This window comes from Peromyscus californicus, unplaced genomic scaffold (assembly GCF_007827085.1).
Source record: "Peromyscus californicus insignis strain IS unplaced genomic scaffold, ASM782708v3 Scaffold_7__1_contigs__length_154581171, whole genome shotgun sequence".
In the NCBI taxonomy this organism is placed as follows: Eukaryota; Metazoa; Chordata; class Mammalia; order Rodentia; family Cricetidae; genus Peromyscus; species Peromyscus californicus.
In genome coordinates, this window is record NW_026294595.1 from 142,503,005 (window position 1) to 142,522,399 (window position 19,395).

At 51.7% G+C, this 19,395-nt stretch overlaps 1 protein-coding gene across 1 annotated transcript in view; it reads right to left on the reverse strand.

Moving 5' to 3' along the window:
• Positions 1–833: 833 nt before the first annotated feature.
• Ube2v1 (ubiquitin conjugating enzyme E2 V1) overlaps positions 834–19,395 on the reverse strand; it is a 28,445-nt gene continuing 9,883 nt past the window's right edge. Inside the window, exons 2-4 of the mRNA XM_052722761.1 lie at positions 11,329–11,477; positions 3,612–3,737; positions 834–2,230 (exon numbers count right to left, since the gene is read on the reverse strand). Coding sequence (XP_052578721.1) covers positions 2,084–2,230; positions 3,612–3,737; positions 11,329–11,477 — 422 coding nt within the window. The 3' untranslated portion in view covers positions 834–2,083. The remainder of the gene's footprint in view (positions 2,231–3,611; positions 3,738–11,328; positions 11,478–19,395) is intronic.

The following is a 19,395-nucleotide window of genomic DNA, read 5'->3' on the forward strand; positions in this document are numbered from 1 at the left end:
CAATGGATAAATAGCTGGGGCCTTGAACTCCTGATCCTCCTGCCTCCATCCCTAAAGACGAGGATCACAGGTGTGCACAACCATGCCCAGCTATTTTTTTTCTCAGGGTCTTTATAGGTCGAAGTCCTGACCTTGCTGCCTCCACCTCCCAAATAAAAACCTTTAAAAACTGATTTTTTTGGCTGGTAGTGGAGTACACACCTTTAATCCTAGCACTTGAGAGGCAGAGACAGGCAGATCTCTGAGAGTTTGAGGCTAGGCTGATCTACAAAGCAAGTTCCAGGACAGCCAGGGCTACATAATAGAGACGGTGTCTTAAAACAAAAACCCCACATCTTTTGAGACAGGACAAACAGGCTACTGCTTGCTTCTGACCACTCTCTCGAATGAAGGGCAAACCTCACCCACAGATGCCCCCGATGGGTATCAGCAAGCTAACACCACACTTCACAGTGATGGAGAGCCTGGACTTAGCTGTAACACCCCGAGTGTTCTCGCAGGAGGGTCAAGCCCGCTTCAGGCATCATGCAGTTCCCAGAACATCTAAAAGCATTTGACCCTCTTGCTGAATAAGCCTGGCGGAAAAAGGGCACAGCCTGCTCTGTATCAATGCACACTTGTTTATTACAGTAAAATCAGGCAATGACTGACAACACGCTGCTTATGGAACACTGTTAAACTTGACTTACAGGATGCCTCGCCCGGACAGCTACAGTTTGCCCCAGAAAGAACAATGGCCACACCAGCCACTTTTCAGATCTGATAGTTGCCGCTTCAACAGGTGAATTCACATATGTTTACCCCCCCCCCCCAAAAAAAACCCAAACCCAAAATAACCCTTGCAACACAACGAATTGCCTTTATTTCGGTATGCATCCACATTTCAACATTTAGTGGTCCTGAACAGAGTGGGGAACATGGCGACGAGCCAGGAGGCCAGGCCCACCGATCTAAAACCTCGTGACACAGAGCTCCTTCAGGTCCTGGCGAGGGTCTGAGGAGCAGCAACACTGAAACCTGAGTCCGCAGGGTGAGGGGCTCTGTTCAGCTGTCAGGCTCCACATAGACCTGATGGTGGCCAGGGAGCCCCGTCCAAACCTCTTCAGTGTGTAAAAGCAAAGCGATCATGAGAAAAGGAACCGACTCAGAACCCTGTGCACTCGGACTCTCCACATGGCCTTTCTCTAGGCGGCACCACCAAGGCCCCTGAGCGCTGGCAGGTTTGTGGCCCCGTGACTGCTCTGTTCACCTCGAGACCTGAGCTCAAAGTGCATCGGCTGATGGTGGCAGCAGGGCTGAGGACCCGGCACCCCCTTCCCAGGCTGGTAGCAAGTGAACGTGTGGTCCAGAGCTAAGTGAGGAGGCCAGGCTCTTCCCACCTCATCTGATGGCTTCTGGCCACAGCAAGTGTTGGGTGGTGACAGGCAACAAGGGAGTTGAGGAGGAGGGGAGAGCAGCACCCCTTGATAAAGGTGGGGAGACGGGAAGCCCTGAATCCTCACCCACGGCCAATTTCTGAGGGAGGGGAGGGTTACAATCTAAGCTTTGGCCAAGGGTGGGAGTGGAGGAGTGGGGGGACGATGGCTTGGATGGGGCATCACTTAAGACTTAAGAAAGCAGGGGTGCGGCCAAAGCACCCCCAAGCCCAGCAGTAGTCCCACAGCTGCTACCTGAAGCCTTCTTCCCATCTAGTCTAAGGGCCACCACACAGCTGTGGCAGGAGGGCGGGGTGGGCAGAGGCAGACCCAGGCCATGTGTCAGCAGCAGGTGATTGTGTGACGTGTCTGTTCACAGTTGCGTTAGCTGTGCCCACCGCTCCCAAAGGAAACCGATTTCAACACACCTTCTTGCTCCCAGAAGTTCAACTAGGCAGCCAGCGGTTACACTCAGCAGAGGATGTTACACAGCACAGCCTATGTATTTCAAATGGACAAGAAATTAGTATCAGAGCAGTGTTCCAGGATGGCGTCTCAGTGGAGCTCTCTCTCCAGTCCTTTGAGGTCTACAAGATGAATCTAGAAAATTCACTACTGTGGGAAATGAAGACTTAGGTTGGACTGGGGGGGAGGCCGGGGCTCGGTGACTAGTTGCTGTAACACTGTCCCTCTGGCGGCTGTGGCAGCTTCATGTTCTCTTTTGACATCATCAAACGTCGTAGCTCCTGGAGGATGACTCTGATGCTGTGGGAATTCTGCCACTTGGCCAGCACTGCCGTGGCCCGCGGATCCACCTGCAAAGAAGCAAACACCAGATCACCCGACTCCGTGCAAAGCCTCCCCAAGGTGGCTATGCTGAGCCCACACGGCTGCATCAACACAGAGGCCGTGCCAAGCTGCCCTCCCTGCCCTGCAGCCAGTCTGCCTCCTTTTCTGGGTCCCACCCAGCATGGAAGAACCAAAGAGCTTGTGGCACATGGGGAGATTTAACCTGGCCACACTCGGGCCACCCTGACGGACCAGCACCTGGGCACCCACGCCCTGTCCTTTCTCCACTACACACCAGGGTGGGGCTGATAGAGGTGGGAGTGGCACCCAGGTCTCTCGGGTCACCAAGGGGTGGGTGGCTCTAATGCAGTAACACACTTTTGACAGGTCATTTCTAGTTCTCTGGCCCATCTTCTGAAGACTTCAAGGACAGAGGCTGCGCACGGTGCCCCCAAGCCTCGGACAAGCAACATACTGACTCAGCATTTACGGCTGGAGCGTGGCTCCGTGGCACATCTCCCTAGCCTGTGGAAGGAAGGCCCCGCCCGGGCTTTCGTCTGCAATAGTGCTGCAGCACCGCCTTCTCAGGACAAGGCCTGGAGTCCCACCAAGGAAGAGGAAACGGTAATGCAGGAGGAACAGCCCCTGCCACAGTGCTTGGGACCACCAGTGAGCCGAGCAGCTGAACCTCTCTGGCATGGTGAGCTCCACTCTGAAGGGCCTCAGTGTCCTGGGCATCAGTCTGAGACCTGGGAACGCTCTGGTTAGAAATTCTGTTGTCAAAATGCACTTACAAAGTCAGGTTCTGCCAGGCGGTGGCGGCGCACGCCTTTAATCCCAGCACTCGGGAGGCAGAGCCAGGTGGATCTCTGTGAGTTCGAGGCCAGCCTGGGCTATAGAACAGGATCCTCTCAAAAAAATAAGGAAATGGGCTAGAGAGATGGCTCAGTGGTTAACAGCGCTGGCTGCTCTTCCAGAAGACCCGAGTCCAATTCCCCTACACCCACATGGCAGCTCATAGCTGTCTGTACCCTCAGTTTCAGCGGACCCAACACCCTCACAAGGACATACATGCAGGCAAAACACCAACGCTCATAAAATAAATAAGCAAGCAGCAAATATTAAACTATCACACAGCAGTGGTCAGGGTCCATGTAAAGATGTGGGAAAGGTCATGCCTCTGCCTCAGTTTCTGCATTTCCATCTCATGGTGTCACGAGCACTGAGCACTCTTATCTCAGTGACAGTCTAGGGCTCTGGGAGTGAGCTCAGAGGACTGACAAGACACAATGGAGGCAGCCCTGCCCTGCGTGGCAGACACACTGTGATAGCCTGCAGAGGATAAGGCAGCAGAGCACGGGCCCCGCCCCCGAATTCAGCAGGGCAGCCGGGGCAGGACGGACTTACCACTCCGTTTGAACTGCTCACGCCGCTCATGTTGACTTTTGTTACAAATCTTACTGATGGGGGTGCTTCTGGGTATTTAGGCCCACATTCTATTTTAAGGCTGTATATTCGGTTTTCATAAATTGTCTGGAAAAAAGGGTACAGAGATGTCAGTTACAAAGAGCTAGAAGTACAACTTGAGACACTGTTGCCTTCGGACTACAGCGTGATGGTGTGCCTGTGTGGACAGGGGGAGAGCACAAGGCCCTGCACTGGCCTCCGAGAAGTGAGCAAAGGACAGAACAAAGGACAGCTCGCGCTGCTCGGGTGTAAGCGTCACCAAGGCCAACCCTCTGTCTCTTTTGTAGTCATGGTAACCCGAGAAGCGACCAGCATCGAGTGAAGGCAGCCATACAGCTGACACAAGCCCACCAGTGACAACATCAACCTGAAATGCCAACGTGGCTGGGTGTGGTGGTGCACACCTGGAGTCCCGAGAGTTCAAGGTTCTGTGTAACTACACGGTGATTTTGAGGCCAATCTGGACTATGTGTGTCCCTATCTCAAATAAACAAAAATGCCAACTGTAGGGTGGAGGGCTGTGGGCAGAGGGGCTGGTCATGCCAGCCTGTCAAGGCGGAAGGAGGGGAAAGAGTACACCGGTGTCTGCTGGTCTCTACTCACCTAGTTAAAAAGCCAGGCACGCCTTCATGAGAACACAGGCCAGGCCAACTCCACACCAGCACCACTGCCTGTAATGTTCAGCAGTAAAGCGTGGCTGGGGCCAGGCCCCATCCTGCACGGACATTCACTCCGACTGGAACCACCACACAGCTCTAAGACCTGGCTCAAACAGCATGCAGCCCTACTCTGTGACCGTCAAAGATCACCGCCACGACCTCTCCCACGGGAGCTGTGCCCTGGACCAGGGCCCCCCTTCTTTCCCCAGCCCTTCTCAGGCAGCAGTGCCCCATCCTGGAGTCTTGCATGCACAACAGTTGTTCCTGGCAAACAGTGGCATCTACTGGTCTCCGGGTCTTTTTAAAACCACTGGACACATGTTTAAGAAGCCAGGTTCTTCAGGTCACTACTCATCATGCACCTATGCAAACCATTCTCCTGATAAGCTGACTAAGCCAGTATTCAAACGTGGTCTTCCCACCTTTCCCCTCCCTCCCTCCCTCCCTCCCTCCCTCCCTCCCTCCCTCCCTCCCTCGGGAGCACTGCCATTCATCACCTATCCAGCATGGTCAACCAAAACCTAGCTGCAGGGTCTGGGTGGAGGAGTGCCCTCAGAGCTCACGGTTCACATTGCTGAGGTCCCCAAGCCTGCAGGGTTAGCCCCCCTCAGCTCTCAGCACAGGCTCCATCAAGACCCATAACCCCCAGGGGCATCCAGGAGAAGCCAAGACAAGACCGCCAAAGTACAAAGTTCCAGCCAGGTAAGAGCTACAGAGTGAGGCCCTGCCTCAAAAACACACAAACAGAAAAAGACCCACAGTAAATGAAGGGGGAGGGGAACCTCAGAGCAGGCCACAGCAGAAGACTGCAGCTCAGTTCCAGCCCCCACATGGCCGTTCGGTGGACACCAGACATCTAGAGTCCATAAACAGACATGCAGGCCAAGCACCTACACACATAAAAGGCTGGCCCTCTCCAAAAGCCAGCAGCTGGTATGTGGCTTGCTTACTTGTACAGGGTGTTGGGTTCCATCCCCACCACAGCAGAAAACCCCAAACCAACACAACTGTGTGCTTCATTAACGCGGCAATGGGGTTTCCTCTGCAGAGATACCTACATCTGTGCAACGGGGATTCTTAACACGGCACCTAGGAAGGTGTGGTGGTACCTGCTTGTGACTCTACCATTTGGAAGGCAGGAACAGCAGGCACGATGAAGACCAGCCTGGGCTACATAGTGAGACAGCCCCAAAAGAAAACCAAAAAGGGTTTTAGAGGGTTGGATACAGTGGCTTATACCAGTCACCCCACACTTGGGAGGTTGAGGCAGGGTCTGTCTCACTGTAGCCAGGCTGGCCTCGAACTTGACTCTTCTGCACCAACACCGAGTGCTGGATTGCACAGTGTGTTCCTTTTACTATGTGGCATAAAATGATTTTATATACAGCTTTTGAGCAATATGTTGGGGGAAAAAAAAACCAGAGGAGGAAAAAACAACCTACCAAATCCACAGTGAATTCTTAGCAGAACTTCAGGTCACACATCGTACACCTTTACATTTACAAAGTTGGACTCCTGCTTTTAACCTCAGCACTCAGGAGGCAGAGGCAGGGGGATTGTTGTGAACTACAGTGAAACCATGCCTTAAAAAAATACAAATAAAAAAACCCCAAAAACTAGCAAAAATAAATGGGCAATCTGGGCTGGGTGGTCCAGGCCTGTGACTGAGGTACTGTCTCAAAATCAAGTAAGAGGCTGGGCTGTAGCTCAGCTAAACAGCACCTCCCTGGCATGCAGGGGGCCCTAACATCAGTCAGTCCCCAGTACTAAAATAAATAAGCAAAGAGCTGAGTCCCTCACGGGTTCTATTAAGATACTCTGCCAAGGGCCAGTGAGCTGATCCAGCAGGTAAAGACACCTGACATCTGACCCCAATCCCTGGGACCCAGAGTAGGAAGACGCTTCAGAGGGGCCTCTGACCTCCACATGCACACTGTAATGCACGCATGCAGGTGTGTACACATATATAGGTAAACAAACTTCATTATGTGTATACATAAATTTGTGCACATGCGTGCAGTGTTCAGAGACCAGAGAGGCCTGAGGTGAAACTGCAGGAGCCTGAAGCAGCATGGAAGCCAGGATGGAGTGCTGGTCCTCCATAGCAGCAAGCACTCTAGCTGCTGAGACCTTCTCTCCAGCCCCATGAATAACTAAATGTAAAAAAAAAAAAAAGGTTGATTGTAAACACTTTGGATCTCAGCACTCAGAAGGCAGAGGCAGGCACATCTCTGTCAGTCTGAGCTGACACAGTAAGTTCCAGGCTAGCAGTGACTGAGATCTGAGATCCTATCTTAGGTTTTTTGAGATAGTTTCCCTGTGTAGCTCTGGCTGTCCTAGAACTTGTACTATAGACCAGGCTGGCCTCGAACTCACAGATCCACCTGCCTCTGCCTCCTGAGTGCTGGGATTAAAGGTGTGGGCCACCAGCACCCAGCTGAGACCCTATCTTAAAAAAAAAAAAAAAAAAAAAAAGCAATTATGTCAGAGCAAGGTGTGATGGTACATACCCATAACGCCAACACTGAGGAGGAGCTCTAGACCAGCCTATATATAAGACCCCAACTCAAAAACACCAAGTTGGTTCGTAGTTCCAGAGCACATTCCTTATGAGCATAGAGCAGATCAGTCACACCAGGAACCTAGAAACAGTTGCTTTTATGGCTTTGTTTTTAACATCAGAAAACCAAGTTAATCAGAACCACAGGGATGCCAGGTGTGGTGGCTTATGACCATGCCCCCTCAGCTTCTGGGAGGTTGAGGCAGAAGGACTGCTCTAAATTCCAGGTCAGTTGGGCTGCAGAGACTCTAAGTGTCTCCTAAAGCAAAACAATGAAGGAGAACAGGGTGGAGAGATGGCTCAGTGGTTACAACCACTGGCTGCTCTTCCAGAGGTCCGAAGTTCAATTCCCAGCAACCACAGGGCAGCTCACAACCATCTATCATGGGATCTGATGCCCTCTTCTGGCATGCAGGCATACATGAAGGCAGAGCACCCACACATTAAAATAAATACATAAAGCTTAAAAAAATAAATAAATAAAAAGGAGAACAGGCTGGGTAGTAGTAGCACACACCTTTTAGTCCCAGCACCGGGAGGAGCAGGCAGGCGGATCCTTGAGATCAAGGCCAGCCAAGGCTGTTAAACAGAGAAACCCTGTCCCCAAAGCAAAACAAAAACAAAAAAAGCAATACATCCCAGCCAGGCAGTGATGGTGTGCATGCCTGGTGTACTTCTGGCACTTGGAAGGCAGACGCAGTCAGATCTCTGAGTTTGAGGCTAGCCTGGTCTACAGAGTGAGTTCCAGGACAATCAGGGCTACACAGAGAAACCCTGTCTCGAATAAAACATAAAAAACCAAAACTAAAACCCAAACCACAGGAGACAAGGAAGGAGAGTCAGTAACAGCGGGACAGGCTGGACAGCAGCCGCCTCCTCTGGCAATGCCAGTTCTAGGCACCCCCCCCCCCCCCCCCCCCCCCCGAAGTGCAAACAGTGCTCCACACACACTTCCACCACTGCCGTCAGTGCCCGCCCCAACGCTACGACCACGGGTGGGTAAAGCACACAGGCACACCCAGGATGGCGCTCCCCGCAGGTGCCACCCTATCATGAGTTCCTACACGGTCTTTAATAAACACAAGCCACTGCCACGTCTTACCTCTAGGACTCCTCAGCCTAAAAAAGCTTCAGTTCCTGTCTCCTCACACCTTATATATCTTTCTCCGCCTAGGTGGGATTAATGGCGTGTGTGCTTCCCAAGTCCTGGGATTAAAGGTGTGTGCCACCACTGCCTGGCTCTGTTTCTCTCCTAGACTGAGTCAATCTCACATAGTCCAGGGTAGCCTTGAACTCATAGAGATCCAAATTGGATCTCCGCCTCTCGAGTGCTAGGATTAAAGGTGTGCACCACCACTGCCTGGCCTCTATGTTTACTCTAGTGGCTTGTCCTGTTCTCTGATCTTCAGGCAAAATTTATAGGGTACACAATATATCACCACATGCTATAGGGCTTTGCCAGAAACAGATGCCTTGGAATCAGCAGCGTCACATGCCTGCAGCTCGGAGTGGGAGGGGAAGAAGTCACCGCTAACAGTCCTTTTTTTATGGTTGAGGGGAAGGTTTTTATTGTAGAGGGATCAGGAGTGTGCAGAGGAGGGAGAGAAAGTGTACACTCAACACGGCCTGTAGAGTGCGCTGGGCAGTGAGAAGGGAGAGAGACCAGGAGAGCGAGAGAGGAAGAGAAGAGACGACCAAGAGAGGGGGGCAAGAGAGAGGGGGCCGAGAACACACAGCTAAAATGGCAGGGTTACATAGGAATGAGGAGCTGGGGGAAGGGAAGCCTATGAGCTGGAGCAGTTCCCAACAGTTCTTTAGAATGATGAAAATGATACCATGTGAAGCCACAGATTCTGGGGTGGCCCTGTTAACTGGATGCCATTCATTCATTCATTTATTCACTCACTTACTCACTCACTCGTGTGTGTGTGTGTGTGTGTGTGTGTGTGTGTGTGTGTGTGTTGGACATCACCACAGACTGGGGCCCCAGACCATAGGAAGAGGATGCTTGCTGAGCACCAGCTAGCCACGCTCTCTTCCTGACCGTGGATGCAGTGTGACCAGCAGGCTCCTTTTGCCAGGTATTGCATCAGAGCGCTGAGAAAAGTCCAATGATAAAAACTTGCAATTACACACGTCACGAGCACACTCTAAAACAAGCACGGGGACATCCACGTACTCTCAGTATACCAGAAGCAGAGCAATAGACTCTTGAGTCTGAGGCCAGCCTGTACTACATTATCAAACTGTATCTTAAAACCAAGGATAGGGGGCCAGAGAGATGGCTTAGCTGTTAAGAGCCCACACTGTTCTTGTAGAGGACCCACTTGGTTCCCAGCACCCCGACTGGCAGATCACGGCCTCCTGTAAGTTCAGCTCCAGGGGAATCCAATACCTCTTGCTTCCTTAGACATCTGCAGATACATGCACATACCTACACCAAACACGCATAATTAAAATAAGAAAGCCCAATAGATACAGCCCAGTGGTAGAGACCTGCCTGCCTTGTGCAAAGCTCTAGGTCCCAGCATTTGGGAGACTGGGGCAGGTAAATGCCAAGTTTCAGGCCAGCCTCGTCTGCAAAGCAAGATCCTGCTCTATTTTTGAAATGGGGTCTGGATATGTAGCCCAGGCTAGCCTACAACTAATAGTGATCCTCCTGCCTCAACCTTCCAAGAGTTGAGATTATAGGTCTGAGCCACCACCCGGCTCAAGACCTTGTCTTAATCAAAAGATGTGCAGGCATGTCTGGGGTGTGGCTCAGCGGCATGCCGCATGGTTTGCCAAGCAAGACTCTGTGAGGTCCTAAGGTAGCTTTGTAATACCGGCTGCATTGCAAGTGCACACATTAGCTTGTGCAAAGTCCCCAGTGCTTTAGCAGCTCTTTCAGCTCTCTACCCCTTCAGGAAAGGGTAAACTCAAGTTCAGGACAATCCAAGCAGGCTTTGTTTGTTAGAGACAGGGTCTTGGTATGTAGCCCAAACTGCCCCAAGCTTGCAGCTTTGACGCCTCACCTTTAGTTCCCAGGTGTGTGCTGGACACCACACCCAGCCTGCATTTAGGCAGAACAGAGTACTGTCAGGATCATTTACAGGTTGTTTGAGATTTGTCTGTGCAGCAGCGGCTCAGAGCTGCACATGCTCTGCTCTCAGGCTGCTGAGCCTGGGAAGCAGGAAAGTGGTTCACAGCCCCGCAGCTGCCTGACCCCGAGCCACGTGCGGGCACTCTGGGGAGAAGGACTCTCTAGAGGCTGGATCCTCTTAGCAAAGAAGGATCTGCAGGGCCATCTAGCTGTGCATCCCCAATACTCCAGAGTCAGGAAGCTGCTTCTCAGGGAGAAGGGAAAGGGCACAACCAGACCGCACACACTAACTAACTCTCTGTACCGGCCAGCATCAGAACTGCGAAAATGACTCAGGAAGACACAGTAAAGCCCACGGCTGGTCGTTCCTCAGGAGCGTCAACAACCCTCGAAGATGAACTTCAAGTATCCGAAAGCTCCTGAGCCTGAGGCAGGTGTCAGTTCCCAGTGCCCACAGCTGGAGTCCTCCTATCTCCAAAGTGCACAGGCACTGCCTTGCTCAAGCTGAAAAGGAAGGAAGCTGTCACCCTTAGGCACAAACACACTAGACAGGTCTAGCCACATTCAGGCCACACCTCCCAGGGCTCATCTGCAGGAGTGTCCCATTCTAGGTCCTTTCCTTCTCCCAATTCTCTCCTGCATCAAGTAGGAAACATCTACCACCCCAGTGCTGACCAATGAAAACTCAGCTTCTCAAGTGGGCAGGGAGGAGCAAAGGCCTGACAGACAGACCCAGGCTGGAAGGTGCCAGCTCTGTGACTGGGCAGGTGACCTCACTCCTGGATCAGCTTCCCCACCTGTGACCTGGAACGCGGTCACGTAGGAGGACCTGACAACACCCTGTGTGCACTAAATACACTTCTGGAGGGCTAACCATGTACCCTCAAACACAACTGGCCAGGACCTCGCAAACCAGAACTCTCACTGGCCCTGGTTTTTTAAAATACCTTTGAACCCAGCAGAGCTGACAGGCAAAAACAGGCCCTGTGCTCAGTGACGAGCAGTACACAAAGGCACAGCACAGCTGGGCAGTGGTGGCTGCTGCCTTAGGAGTGTTGCTGGCAGTCCAGGTGCTCAGAGCTTGTTCTAAATGTCAGCTTGAAGCTCAGCAAGCTCCAGGCCAGTGTCTACACTGTCATGGAAATTCACACTACTGACTATACAGGATTCATTTACCCAAGATGGTGAGACATCACCAGAGGGGCTCAGATGTATAAACTGAAACTGGCCAGAGAAAGAACAGCCACATTTCAGAAAACACCGTTGGTGAGTGTTTGCCAACAAGGCTACCACTGATTTACAAGGAGCACAGTGAACTTAAGACAAGGACAGTTACAGCCATAGCGTGGTGCTTACTCTTGGAGGCCCAATTATCATCCCTGTCCATCTTGTAAGTGTCATGTCTTCGTCGTCCTCTAGACCCCAGCTAACTGTGCCGTCGCCTACTCCTTTCTGGCCTTCTTCCAGCTCTTCCAACAGTCGGAAATTTCGAGGGACTTTTACTCCTAAAACAAATGGAAAGAAATTCAAGATGCTAGCAAGTCCAGGGGGAGTTGTAAGCCTAGAGCAGGCTGCTCAGTGTCGCTGTCTGAACACAAGGGCAGCATGCATGAGGTGTCCACAGCGGCCTCACCTGCAGCACACACTGAGCTCTGGGGAGCCGGCGCTCAGCCACCCCAGCCCTGCCATACACCCCACCCCAACTCCCGGTCTGGATGCTGCTTCCTTCGGCTGTGAGAGCTGGCCAAAAGGAATGCCAAATGCAAACTGCAGCCTGAGACACAGCACTTCCTTTCACCGGGTCCTGGTATGGCACATTTTGGAGATGCTCCTGGCTGGGATGACTGGTAGCCTTAGAGGAAAAAGCATTGTATCCCATGAAATGCTGTCCCTACACATGGCTGTCAGCAGAGGTGCCAAGGGCAGGCTCCTCTCAAGGCTTTTCCATTCCAGAAGTCATGGCTCCTCTCCTCATTTGTGGAAAATGCTACGAGAGGCAGCTGGTTCTGACTCACATGCCAAGTTTAACTAAGTACCTACGCTGGGCCTGAGGTTTGAACCACCTCAGGTCAAGCAAGGTGTCTTGCACAGAGCTCAGGCTTGGGGGTACAAATGTCAGCAGTGGCAGCTGACAGCTTACTCCTAGACTCCCCTGCAACCTTCCCTGACGGAAAAAAAAACCTCAGGACCTACACAAGCCACAGGCTCTCTTTGAACACAGAGCCTCACTTGCCAGACTCCAGGACTCACTCTGTAGCACAGTGAGGACAGGATCCCAGGAGACCGGAAGAGCTCCTGGGATGTGTGGGCTTCCTGATGTGTAGGGCACAGGCCAGCACTGGCTCACCTGCCCCATCATGGCAGCCATGCCATGGGCGCTGGGAGACAGATAGGCAGGGAGCAGTGTCTGTGTCCCTGGAGCCCACCACCCTAGGGAGGTGTGGAACAGATATAATGAGGGAACTGTATACAGATAGGGGGTGACGGGTCTCAGCTGAAGGGTGGCTGAAGGGACAGCATGCCCAAAGTCCCCAGGTCTGACATTTCTTAGGGTCAAGGAGCAGAGGAAACAGGGAAGCCAGGGCAGCAGGAAAGGGTTCTGAGAGTGCAGCCCCTAGGGAACACGAAGGCCACTGGAGCTCTCAAGAGTGACCGGAGCCGGGCGGTGGTGGCGCACGCCTTTAATCCCAGCACTCGGGAGGCAGAGCCAGGCGGATCTCTGTGAGTTCGAGGCCAGCCTGGGCTACCAAGTGAGTCCCAGGAAAGGTGCAAAGCTGCACAGAGAAACCCTGTCTCGAAAAACCAAAAAAAAAAAAAAAAAAAAAAAAAAAGAGTGACCGGAGTCCTTCTCCCAACGCAGACAGACCCCAAGTGCTATGAGGGGAAGCTGAAAAGGACCAGTGGCCATGTGGCGAGGAGCAAAGGTCCCAGCGGACAGGATTTTTGTCAAGTGGCCTGTGGTGTGGAAGAAAGAGAGGTGAACTCTAGCACCCAGAGGTGTGGTGTGAGCATCTGGGGCAGCCTTGCTCATGGGGCAGGGATGGAGTACTTTATCCTCCAGGGCCACAATTACTAGGAGTGACTTATTGGGCTAGGAAGCAGTACAGGGCCTAGCAGCTGAAAGGCCCTGGGTTCCATTCTCACTACCACCACCAAAAAGAGTGACTTCTTTACTGCTGGGGCGCAGCGCCCGTGCCTAGCAGGCACTTGCCTGCTTCTATTTCCAGCACACAGAATTTATTTAGGAAAAATAACATTATCCTAACTCCCATTTACAGTAACAGTAACAGTCAAGTTCCTTTTTAAAAAATTGTGTTTGAGCTGGGCGGTGGTGGCGCACACTTTTAATCCCAGCACTCTATGGGAGGCAGAGCCAGGCGGATCTTTGTGAGTTCGAGGCCAGCCTGGGCTACCAAGTGAGTTCCAGGAAAAGGCGCAAAGCTACACAGAGAAGCCCTGTCTCGAAAAACCAAACAAAACAAAAAAAAAATTGTGTTTGAAGCTGGGAATGGTGGCACACACCTTTAATTCCAGCACTCAAGAGGCAGAGGCAGGTGTCCTCTGGGTTTGAGGTCAACCTGGTCTACAGAGTGAGTTCCAGGACAGCCAGGGCTACACAGAGAAACCCTGTCTAAAAGAATAATCGTGCACGTGTGTATGTACATGCATGTACCTCAGGAGCTGCCCACCTTGGTTTTTTTTAGGCAGGATCTCTCAGTGACCTGATGCTCACTAATAGACTACAATGGCTAGCCAGCGAACCCCAGGGATCCTGTCTCTACCTCCAAACACTGAGATCACAGACCATGCCTGCCTGTCTGTCTTTCTACTTGAGTGTTTAAGCTCAAAACCGGGTCCTCAGTCTTACAAGGCAGTATCACCTGACCCACCCCCAGGGACAAGTGTGCAACAAAAGAGCCATTTGACTGAAAACACTAAATAATAGCACATGTGGTCTTGGGGGGGGGGGTGCAGCAAAAGTCTAAAAGCAGACTTGACTCACTGGCTTGGGAAATGCCAGCATTTGTCCCACTCGGGAGAGCCAGCTGCACTGTCTGGCTGGTGATGTCCTACAGCAAACACAAAAGCTAAAAGATTTAGACGTTAGAGGCAAAACGAAAACAACACAATTATTTTGCTTAGAGTTAAATAAAAAGGAGGGGGAGGATTGGGAGATAGCTCATTGGCAAGAGCACTTGTTCTGCAAGCATGAAGACTGAGTTCAAATCCCCAACACCCACGTAGAAATCAGGGCATGGGTGAACATGCCTATGTGCCTATGACCCCACCACTGGGGTGGAGTCAGGAGAGCTGCTGATTGCAAGACTGTGTCTCACAACAGTTAAGCAGACACTAACTAGTCCCTGCTCTGGCTCCTGTACCGTGTGCACGGGTGTGCATGCCTGCATACTCATGTGCTTGCACCCCTCCAGAGTTAAATCTAACTACTACTTGTGGTGGCATTTTACTTGTACTGAAATGTGATTTTAATTGTATGTTAATAAATAAAGGTGCCTGGGGGTCAGAGCTATTAGAGCCATAGCAAGTGCGTGGCGGCGGTGGCACACGCCTTTAAGGACCTGGAGGGCGGTACATTCAGGCAGTGACGAGGCAGTCACATGTTTGGGTTTACAACCAATGAGAAGGCAGAACAGCTAGACTATATAAAGACATATACACAGGAAGTAGGCCCCTTTCGGAGAGCTCTCTTGACTGAAGAGGATCGCTGAAGCAGGAAGGGTGAGGCTCTTAGCTCTGACCTCTTGGCTTTCTTCTCTGAATCGGCTCTGTGTTTCTTATTTGATAAGACGGTTGGTTACATCTACAACTACTATTATTAGAGAAAGGGTCTTCATATGTAGCCTAGGCTGGCCTCAAACTCACAGAGATCCCAAGTGCTAGGATTAAAGGCATGTACCACCACATTTGGCTACTCTGAATTTCTTTATTAGATTCATGTACATGTAGGTCAGAGGGCAGCCTGCACGAGCTGGTTCTCAGGGGTCAAACCCAGTCTGTCAGTAGGTGCCTTTAAGTGCCGAGCTGTCTTCATAGCCCTTAATCTCTTTTTAAAAAAATCACATACAGGGGCTGGAGAGAGATGGCTCAGCGGGTAAGAGCACTGGCTGTTCTTCCAGAGGTCTTGAGTTCAATTCCCAGCAACCACATGGTGGCTCACAACCATCTGTAATGAGATCTGGCGCCCTCTTCTGGCCTGCAGACATATGTGCAGGCAGAACACTGCATACATAGTAAGTAAATAAATTAAAAAAAAAAAATCACACATATAGCTGAGTAGTGGTGGTGCACGCCTTTAATCCCAGCACTTGGGAGGCAGAAGCAGACGGATCTCTGAGTTCAAGGCCAGCCTGGTCCACAGATTGAGCTCCAGGGCAGCCAGGGCTCCACAGAGAAACCCTGTCTCGGGGAAAAAAAAAAAAGAACAACACACATATAAGTGTGTCTGTACTTGTGAGTGTGGTGCCCACAGAGGCCAGAAGAGAGATCCCCTGGAGGTGGAGTTAGAGGCGGTTGTGAGCCTCTAAATCCAGCACTGGACCAAACTCATGTCTTCTGCAAGAGCGGTATATATTCTTAACCACGGAGCCTCCTCCCAGGCCCAGACCTAAATTTACATGTTTAATAATGATACAAACTTGGCTGTGAAGCAAATGACTGCACATCACTCCGGGTTGTCACCGAAGTCGACAACAGCAGGGACGAATGACCAAAGATCTCCAGTCACACTGCTAGACAGCCACTCCCCCCCCCCCCCAATCTCCAAGGGGCTTCAGTACCTGCCCAGTGGGCACGAGGCCCTGGGTTTCAACCCTATCACAGCAAAGGTAAGAGAGTCACAGGCTGACTCCTGCTCCTCCCGAACTCAGAAGGAGGCAGCTTGGGACTCTAAACCAACCTACAGACTCCCTAAGACGTCATTAGGATACAGAAAGATCCCAGAGACACACCAGCAGGAATCAACTTACAAGCAGAAGGGAAGTGTCTCTTCACCTTCTCTGGGAACTCAGTTCTAAGACACTTGAGCGCAGTAATCTGCTCTTTTCTTCTGTCAGGCGGGGGACCAGCGAGCTGGCTCAGCATGTAAAGGTGTTTGCCACCAAGCCTGACTATCTGAGCCTATCCCTGGAAGGCATGTGGTAGGAGGAGGGAAATGACTCCCACAAGGCGTCCTCTGACCTCCATAGCCATGCCCACAAACATATACCACAAGTACACCACCAGCCCTTGGTGTCCCTCTCTGCCTCACCTCATACCATTGAGTCCGAAGTATCCAAGCAAGTCTTTTTCTTTTGAGACAGTCTCCTATAACCCAGGCTGATCTCAAACTCAACACATAGCCAAGGACGACTTTAAATTTCTGATCCTCCAGCCTCAGCCACTAGAGTAACCGGATGACAGGCCTACACTACACCACTATTCCTGGCCAGCATGTTACTTTCCAATTTGTCCCCCCACCTTTTTTTTTTTGGTGACAGGGTTGCTCTGTGTAGCCCTGACCATCCTAGAACTCACTATGTAGACCAGGCTGGCATTGAACTCACAAAGATCTGCCTGCCTCTGCTGGGATTAACAACGTGTGCCATCATGCCCAGTTACAACACATTTATTTTCTAAACTTTTTTTTTTGGGGGGGGGAGGGTTTCGAGCAGGGTTTCTCTGTGTAGTTTTGGTGCCTGTCCTGGATCTCACTCTGTAGACCAGGCTGGCGTGGAACTCACAGAGATCTGCCTGGCTTTCCTCCAGAGTGCTGGGATTAAAGGCGTGTGCCACCACCGCCCAGCTAAACAAGTTTTAATTCACAATAAAATCTTGACTAAAAGAAAAGTTTTGGGGGAATAGTAACAGCTGGCTAAAATCAGGCGTTAGGGCCACGGGACAGCTCATTTTGTCTCTCTAAAGTTGCACTGAACTCCTGCACTCACCATGTGCACTCAATCGGTACCAAACTCACCCACTTGTGGGCTGCAGTGGAAAGCGGTCTAGGCTCTTCACCTTCATGCAGCCAAGTGAAGTGGCTGATGCCTGCCATCCCTGAGTACTCTGGAGGCTGGTATAAAAGGACCAGAAGTCTAAAGATATCCTCAGCTATACTGGGAGCTGAAGGCCACCCTAGACTACTCAAGACCCTGTCTCAAACAACAGAATCCCTTTACATAAACAACATGTTGGGTGTGGTGGCACACACCTTTAGTCACAGCACTCGGAGGCAGAGGCAGGTGGTTCTCTGTGAGTTTAAGGCCAGCCAGGTCTATATAGCAAGTTTCAGTCAGCCAGGGCTACACAGCAAGACTTGGTCTCAAAAACCATCAACACAATGGTACTCACCCTCACTCAGTGTGGCAACCCTGTGTCTGCACCATGCCAGACAACACGGGCAGCAGGGAGGACCATGGAGTGTCAGTACAGAGAGAACACCCACATTCAAATGTAGCCAACAGGAAGAAACAGTGAGAAAGAGGATCTACTGCTGAGCAGCCTTCCTAATCACTGATGCTGACAGGCTTTCAAGTGACAGCCTTCGGCATGGAAGCCCCAATGACTGGGCCACCTCTTAAGGGTAACATGTGGGGAGCTGCACGTGGCTCTGAGGAGAAGCACAGGAAAGGTAAACCAAGTCTCTGGACAGTGTCAAGATGAGCCAGCAGGCATGGCCCAGCTTCGGACTGCTTCTGCCATGGCTCAGGATGGGTGTCTGCCAGGAGAAGAGGAAGTGACAGACACCTGCCACCAACTCCCCGCAGGCCTGGCAGGTGGTAAGGAGGAATGCTAGACTGAGCCAGTGGGTACTGTGCACCACAGTGGGGGGGGGGGGGGGGGAGGCACGTGGGCAAGCGTTTATGCGTGATGTCACTCCTAGGTTACCAAAGGGGCAACACTTCCACCTCTCTTCTTGGACTTGACAAGCTTCAGATACACACCAGATGAAAACCAAAGCTGGTATGGCAACACAGGCCTGCAACCCATGCGCTCAAGAGGCTGAGGCTGAAGGCTTGGAAAGTTCAAGGGCTGGCTGGGCAACTTAACTTAGTGAACCCCCCTCAAAATATTTCAAAAGTAGAAAGTGGACTGAGGACATAGTTCAGTGAACAGTGTCCCACAGCCTGTGTGAAACCCTGGGTTTCGCTCTCAGTACCAGAAAGGAGAAGACAGGCTTGGTGGCACTTGCCTGGGCTACAAAGGGACACCCCCCCCCCCAAACAGGACTCAAAAGTAAAAGACAAGTGTGCAGAGCATATGACGGCTGTATGTGCCAGGTAAGCACTTCACTAATGTGTTCCACTGCAGCTACCAGGCACCCCAGAGGCAGAACCAGGGACTGAGAGCGCATGGACTGCTCTTTAAAAGGGCAGATCAGAGTGCCACCCATGCTCCACCAATGAGAATCAAGAGACCTGAGGCATCCTCTTTCTGCAGATTAGATGCAGGAGCTGAGATCAGTCAAGAGTGTGTGAGTGTGCATGTGTGTGCAGTCTGTTTACAATAGTCCTGCTGTAAGCTGAGCACTTTCCCTCGGCCCAGTACAGCAGGGGTCACAATACTCTGACCTCTACAGAAGGAGTGAGCCCAGAAAGTTCTGTGGGGATGATGCCTGGCACATGGCCACCTTGCTGTGTGTGGTACCCCCTCCCTCAGTACAATGTATGTCTTCCAAATACCAAAGCAAAACAAGCCCCTCCTGACCCATACCCTCCCCACAGCTCAGCAGTCACAACCCTAAAAGGCCATCCAAGCAGGAGTCTCATCTGTGGCTCTATTTGAACCTGCCACCTGGTCATTCACATAAGGACATGTTGCACCAGGACATGAGTCCTTGGCCAGATATTATGGTCAGTTCCATGCCCCTGCCTCAAGATGCTGGCTTTCTCCTTCAGCTCCTGCCTCTAAGCTCAATCTGGCTCCTGGATCCATTCCCTAAGCTCCTGATAGGACCTACTGCTCAAGTGCTTCTCCATGAGCCACAGGCCCCAATAAACTGACCTTCAACTTGCAAGCCAACAGGCCTCAACCACCTAGAACACCTCCAAGAGAACCCGCTGCACTCCTCCCCAAACTCCATCATCTGGCTCCTTCCATCTCAGTCCGGTCTCCTTGCCGTGCGTATCACCTCACTGGTGACTGCCGGGGACCCTGTCTGTTCTCCATGGACGATCCTTTAAAGGTGAACCGAACACCATCATTTCCTCCCATTACAACTGGGATTTGCCCCACTGTGCCTCCCCGCTGCCACTACAGCAGCGGCTTTTCAGGCTTCCAGGGGAGGTTTGTCTTGCTCCAGCCTTTGTGCTCGCTATGGTCTCTCCCAGGGCACGGAGGGCTGGCTAGTTACTAGTCCTGTCCTTGCCAACATGCACTCCCTCCCTTGCCTCTTGCTCAGCAAATGCAAACTGACTGGACACTTTC